Source organism: Thunnus albacares, chromosome 22, assembly GCF_914725855.1.
Source record: "Thunnus albacares chromosome 22, fThuAlb1.1, whole genome shotgun sequence".
In the NCBI taxonomy this organism is placed as follows: domain Eukaryota; kingdom Metazoa; phylum Chordata; class Actinopteri; order Scombriformes; family Scombridae; genus Thunnus; species Thunnus albacares.
The window spans coordinates 11974998-11981944 of NC_058127.1; the positions used below are offsets into that span (position 1 = coordinate 11974998).

General features: G+C 37.1%; 1 protein-coding gene across 1 annotated transcript in view; it reads left to right on the plus strand.

Moving 5' to 3' along the window:
* The first annotated feature begins 5344 nt into the window (after positions 1 to 5344).
* The window catches only part of LOC122974487 (protein starmaker-like), an 8812-nt gene continuing 7209 nt past the window's right edge, over positions 5345 to 6947 (plus strand). Inside the window, exons 1-3 of the mRNA XM_044342522.1 lie at positions 5345 to 5417; positions 5981 to 6139; positions 6601 to 6759. Of these exons, the coding sequence (XP_044198457.1) occupies positions 5345 to 5417; positions 5981 to 6139; positions 6601 to 6759 (391 nt within the window). The remainder of the gene's footprint in view (positions 5418 to 5980; positions 6140 to 6600; positions 6760 to 6947) is intronic.

Consider the following 6947-nt stretch of genomic DNA (forward strand, 5'->3'; position numbering starts at 1 on the left):
CTACTTTCATACCGGCTACCAGCCGTTTTCAGCCCAGCAGGGAAGCAGGTCTGAAATACTAGAAAAAAATAAACATCACACACGCACATTCCAACCTAGCAGTATAACACACTATACACAAAAAATAGCGTTAAGCCTACCAGTCATTCCTGCACTCTCTCCTTCCCTGCATGCCAGCATGGATTGAGGTGTGCACCTGCCTCAATCCACCGGCCTGAACCAACAGTCACAAAAACCTCATTAATTGGTGCACCTCCCCTTTTTCACTCAATGCCACCTGCCACACATATATATTATATTAGTATTTCATGGTAGCATAAATTTAATATACTTTCAATCTGTTTAAAATAAGTACACATTTATATAAATGTACTTGAAACATACTTACATACTTTTTCACTTGGTTACTGTAAAGCAATCGCTAGTAACCAAATGCATACAAATTTTAAAGATAAAAAGAATTGAGCCCTCGTAGTGGGGGAGAGGAGAGGAATGCACAAAGTGAGATTAGACATGAGACTGAGTTTATTGAGGGGTCTTTGTGTTTTGGTAAAGAAGTGATAATGTAGACATGATAGAAGAAACAAATTATGAAAAGAAAAAAGATGACAAAGGCTACCAGTCAGAGAAACAAGTCATGACATAAAGGTAAAAAAAAAAAAAGTTGTGGAACACTGAGTGGAAAGAGAGGAAAATCTGTCCATAAATGGAGACAGTACACATGCTTTAAAAAAACATCTTTCTCTAGGTGTACATATATGATTTATTAGTATATGTTGACATGTAGACTTATTCCAAGGTGTAAATAATGAAAATTATTTTAATTATCATTAAATAATGACTTGCTGATAGTGATATTGATGTAGATCATTAATTATTATGTTTCTTTTCTTCTGCTTCAGATCCACAGAGTGTCAAGTGCCTGTTGAGACCAATTCAGAGGATCTGACGGACAAGGTCAAAGAACAACAGAGTTAGGACATTAATCTGGAAGTAAAGAAATTTGTTTGGAATTGTGGAACACTGAGTGAAGTAAACAGTGGACAGCAGCGATAAAGAGGAACAGGAAATCTGTCTATAAATAAAGAAAGTACACATACGAGCATCACTCGAAAAAAACACAAAAATGTCTGAAGATTTCGATGAAGAAGGAGAGAATGATCCCTTAAATCCACAAGAAAAGACAAACCAAAAACAACAGAATGAGGAGACAGAGGAGACACAAAGAGGTAATAAGAAACAGATCAGTTGGATAAAGGTCCTGCAGATGTGAAAGAAAATTGAATAGTAGGTTATCATTTTATAAATCTTTTGTATATATGTTACAAATGTTTTCAAACTAAGGAGTCAATGTTTGTTATCAACTGAATGTGATGTAATGTCATCGTCATTTGGGGGACACATGTTGGTGAAGAAATCCTACTCCTAGGCTAGTTGAACTCTTGAACCTGTTTCTATCTGGGGTTGCTTGCTGACCTCTGGGGTTAGCTAGAGATATCTTTGTCTTAAGCCTACTGTTTTAGAGACCATACTTGTTTGTAAGAAGGTGTAACGGTTTGTGGAAGTGTCCATTTAGGGACCAGACTGTTTTTAGCTTTGCTTCTGGAGAGCTATAAAGCTGTCTAGTTTGAGTTCACAATCTTTAGAGAAAGGGCCAGCTGAACAACATGCTTTCTCTCCAAAAATACAAGAAGATTGTATTTTTGTTTGTGTTTGGACATTTGTATAATTGTTACTGATGATGTGATGGATTGTACAGTGTTTACAACTGCTTCAACAAGTAACAATGTTTAATGCTTTCTTTATGTCTCCATGTGCCTTCTTTCTCGAGAGAAAATTTCCACAACACAGACCACTTTGTTTTTGTTCAAAATTAACTAGTCATTGAACCTCCATAATGTCATTCAACCATATGATGTACAGTAATTAATTTTCATTCATAATCAGGTGCTGCACCCACTGTGCGACGATCTGCGATGTCTCGCCTTAGATCTTCGTTTTCTAGTAAGTAACACTCACCTCTCTGTAATGTAACAGGTGCTTTCACTTAAGCTATCACTTTAATATTAACAGATTATGTCTTATAATATAATAATATAATATAATAATACACCCAACAGATTATTTACTGTGGAGATGGACATCTATTTCTTATGGGTCTAAATTGCATGATCTACCTGGTTCTGCAGATACGGTGGAAACGCAGACAGGACTGCACAACAGAGACTTTAAAGTTGCAATACACGAAAATGTCGCACTATAGCACCAACATCTCAGACTAAAACAAACGTGTGTGTCGTTTACTCAATAAAGTTTGAAAAAAAAAGAAAGCCAACAACTCATGAAATTCAGATCAAACTGTAGATCAAGATTCTGTCACTGCATTGCCTATTTCATTCCTCAAATGTTTTCACAAACATATTTTAGTGTACTGTTTAGCTGTAATTTGAGGAAGTTTGTGAAGCAGCAGTCATCTTGGAAACAGATGAGGAGGACACGGAGGGACTCACATGCACTTATATGCATGTGTGGCCAGTGCGGCTAGCAAAACAAAGAACAGAGAAGCTCAGATAACAACACAAACAGAGCAAGTGAGACATCACTCTCTGTTTAGGACGCTGTTACTTTACTATATCTTTACATAGCAAATAGTTGTTTGCTGACATCCAGTGAAGCCCAGTGGCATTTATTGGACCTTTAAAATTCCAAATGTAGTCCCTGAGATCAGTTCCTCTGGGTCCAAAGTACCTGAAACTTTTGGTGGTAACACAGGTCAATACACAAATTTGACTCAAGTTACATGTGTAAAACGGAGGAAAATAGACTTGACAACGCTGTGAAAAAACAGGAAAATCCTGAAATCTAATGATAGAATTTTGAAAATGTGCATTTGAATGTAGCTGGCATCAAAAACAGACACACACAAACGCCCCCATGAACACCTCGATGCCCCCCTTTCAAAAATATTGCTTCCAGCATCCCAGGACATTCTCTGAACTCCCCATGGGGCGCAGTACCATTGATAAACGCTACATTATGTTAAAGATGTCACATCCTGCATGGCCTTTCTGTTTGTTTTTTGGACTCTTTTTGTGTTTTCATGTTCTTTGGCGTTTCCTGTGTTACACTTCTGTTGTCAAGTCCTTCTGGTCATATGGTTTTGCTTGTTATGATTTGGGTGGTGGGTTTAGAGGACTGCATTATTACTTAGCTTGTAGTGTTGCGTGCTTAAGTTTATGTAATTCTGGGATGGTTTGATTTAGAGTATTGTGTTTTCTGGGTTTTGGTTTTCTGTTGCTCTGTGTTTCCCTTGTGTGTGCATGTACTCCTCCTTACACCTGCCCTGCATTCATCCTCATTGGCCCTGCCCTTATGTCAGTGTTCTTCCCCAGTCTGCTGTCACCTTCACACCTGTCCTATATCAGTTTCATCAGCCCTGCCCTGCTCTCAGTGTCTTCCCAGCCTATCAGCTCCCAGCCTGCCCCTCTATCTTGTCACCTGTTCCTCGTTGTCTGATTAGTTTAGTTTATATTTAAAGTGTGGTCTGGTCTTTTGATCTGCTGAGTCGAGCTTGCCCCTCTCCATTCAGCCAGTTAAGTCATGTTTTTGTAGTCAGTTCGGCTCTGCTCAGTCAATTTCTATTTTGCCTGCCTAGTCCCAAGAATAAAGAAGGTTTTCTTCAACCCTACATTTCGGTCTCTGCATTTGGGTCCATTCCTGCTACTCCACATGATAGAAGAAGTGATAATGTAGACATTGTAACACCTCCCACGCATGGGACAATGTTGACAGTTAAAGTATCCTAAAAAAGAATATGTGGGACAAAGGAAAGGTGCTGCAATTCAGTGTGGCTGCTCTCATCAGAATGTTTATTAAACTTAATTTCAGTGTAAAGTCTATCAGTCTCTTCTTCTGTTTTAGTCAGAATGCTCTTCCAAATTTTCAGACGATAAACAAACCAATCATGTCATACACACTTGCCAGACTGCTAACAAAATCAGTAGCCTATGACGGACTGTCAAATGTCCATATCCTCACTTTTCACTTATCTCTCACCAGTGCTCATTTTCATCACTTGTTACATGCAGTGGATTACATCACGTTAACTCTCAGTGTACATTAGATTATCACTGTATAAATGTAAACAGTTTACTGCTATTCAGAGAACCGGACAGCTGCCACTGATGTAGAACAATCTTAACATCACATTTAAGAGCATGCACATTAACATTAAAGTTATCACAACCAGCATAGGCAAGCTAACTAGTCTGTAATCTAACCAGACTGTTAATAGAAATAAACAAGTAAAAACATGTCCTCATGAAGACTTATAATTGGGGCAGGGCCAGACTGGGACAAATATTAAGGCCTGGAATCTCACCTACCCAGGCCACCTCATAGACCAGGGGTACTCAATGGGCAGACTCCGGTCCGGATTCAGACCCAAACACAAATGAATCTGGACCAAGACATAAATCTGCATGATTATTATTTATTTTAATAATATGTAGGCTACTTTTTAAATAATTGCAAACAATTAAGTTTCTACACAACTTCACAGAGGTGCTCTCATCTCCCAAACACAACAGCGTAACACCACAATTACAGAATTAAACTGACTGAAATCGTGAAATTAAGTTACAAGTAATAGTAAGTAGTGAGTAACTAATAGTTGAGTCTGCAACACAGCACGAGCAGGCAGAAAAAAAAAAAATTGATATGACTAAAAACAATGCATTTTTACATCATTTGGGACTATTATTACTATATATATATATATATATATATATATATATATATATTATGGTGCACTGTGTACCTGACACTTATACTCAGCGTGGAACCACTAACCAGCTTTAGGGACGGGTATGGTTAGAATTTTATCTTTATCTTATCAATACTCTTATCCGTCCGGTTCTTTATCAATACTCTTTTTCATTACTAAAGACTTGAGTTTTTCAAAAGTGATCATTTAAAAAAAGAATACATTCACAACCGGGTTAGAATTGATTTATTTTTTTTAATATAAAAAAAACATTGTTTCTAGAGCAGCAACAGTAATGTTTACAACAGCAAAGTCACTATGTAAACTCAATAATTATTTTGTTTATATGCAGGTGCTGCAGCTGCTGTACGAACGTGGGTATTGAGGTTATGCTCTCTACTTTGTTCTTGCTTTTCTAGTAAGTAATGCTCAGCTCTCTGAAATGTAACAAGTGATATCACTTTAATGTTAACAATTCATTTCTTAATGGATTACTGAATAAATTACTTTTCCTTCAAATCCACAGCGGAGCGACATAATGACACCAGTCATGAAGATGGCGAACTGATTGAAATTAAGATGGATGACAAAAGAAAAGTAGGAGAAACCGACAATGATGATGAAGAGAAGACAGAGACGGGTCACAGTGATGGTGAGGGACAGATGAGAATAGATTGATATGAATATATGGAACAATCATGTAACTTATATCTCTGAGATGAAAACTTATGTATGTATGAGGCAAAGCACATCTACAAATGTGTGAAAATTTTAGACCTTCACGCATATGAACAAAATCAATGTGTGTGTGTGTGTGTAAGAAAACACATCGAGCCATATATATGTGTGTATATATGTGTATGTGTATATATATATATATATATATATATATATATATGTGTGTGTGTGTGTGTGTGTGTGTGTGTGTGTGTATGTGTGTGTGTGTGTGTGTGTGTGCGTATATATATAAATATATATGTGTGTGTGTGTGTTTGTGTATATGTGTGTGTGTTTGTGTGTGTGTGTATATATGCATAACCACAAATGTGGGTATGGAGGTTAAGGCTTCCATTTTGTTCTTATTTTTCTAGTAAGTAATGTTCAGCTCTCTGAAAGGTCACAGGTGCTATCAACTAAGATATCACTTCAATATTAACAGATTATTTCTTAATGGATTACTGAATAAATTACTTTTCCTCCACTTCAAACCCACAGAGCATCATGGGACCAGTTTGACAGACAGTGCAGCTGAGCGACAGAATGACACCAGTCATGAAGATGGCGAACTGATGCAAGTTAAGGTGGACGACAAAAGAAAAGTAGGAGAAACTGACAATGATGATGAAGAGAAGACAGAGACGGGTCACAGTGATGGTGAGGGACAAATGAGAATAGATTGATATGAATATATGGAACAATCATGTAACTTACATCTCTGAGATGAAAACTTATGTATGTATGAGGCAAAGCACATCTACAAATGTGTGAAAATTTTAGACCTTCACGCATATGAACAAAATCAATGTGTGTGTGTGTAAGAAAACACATCGAGCCATATATATATGTGTATATATATGTGTATGTATATATATATGTGTGTGTGTGTATGTGTGTATATATATATGTGTGTGTGTTTGTGTGTGTGTATATATGCATAACCACAAATGTGGGTATGGAGGTTAAGGCCTCCAATTTGTTCTTGTTTTTCTAGTAAGTAATGTTCAGCTCTCTGAAAGGTCACAGGTGCTATCACCTAAGATATCACGTTAATATTAACAGATTATTTCTTAATGGATTACTGAATAAATTACTTTTCCTCCACTTCAAACCCACAGAGCATCATGGGACCAGTTTGACAGACAGTGCAGCTGAGCAACAGAATGACACCCGTCATGAAGATGGCGAACTGATGCAAGTTAAGGTGGACGACAAAAGAAAAGTAGGAGAAACCGACAATGATGATGAAGAGAAGACAGAGATGGGTCACAGTGATGGTGAGGGACAAATGAGAATAGATTGATATGAATATATGGAACAATCATGTAACTTATATCTCTGAGATGAAAACTTATGTATGTATGAGGCAAAGCACATCTACAAATGTGTGAAAATTTTAGACCTTCACGCATATGAACAAAATCAATGTGTGTGTGTGTAAGAAAACACATCGAGCCATATATAT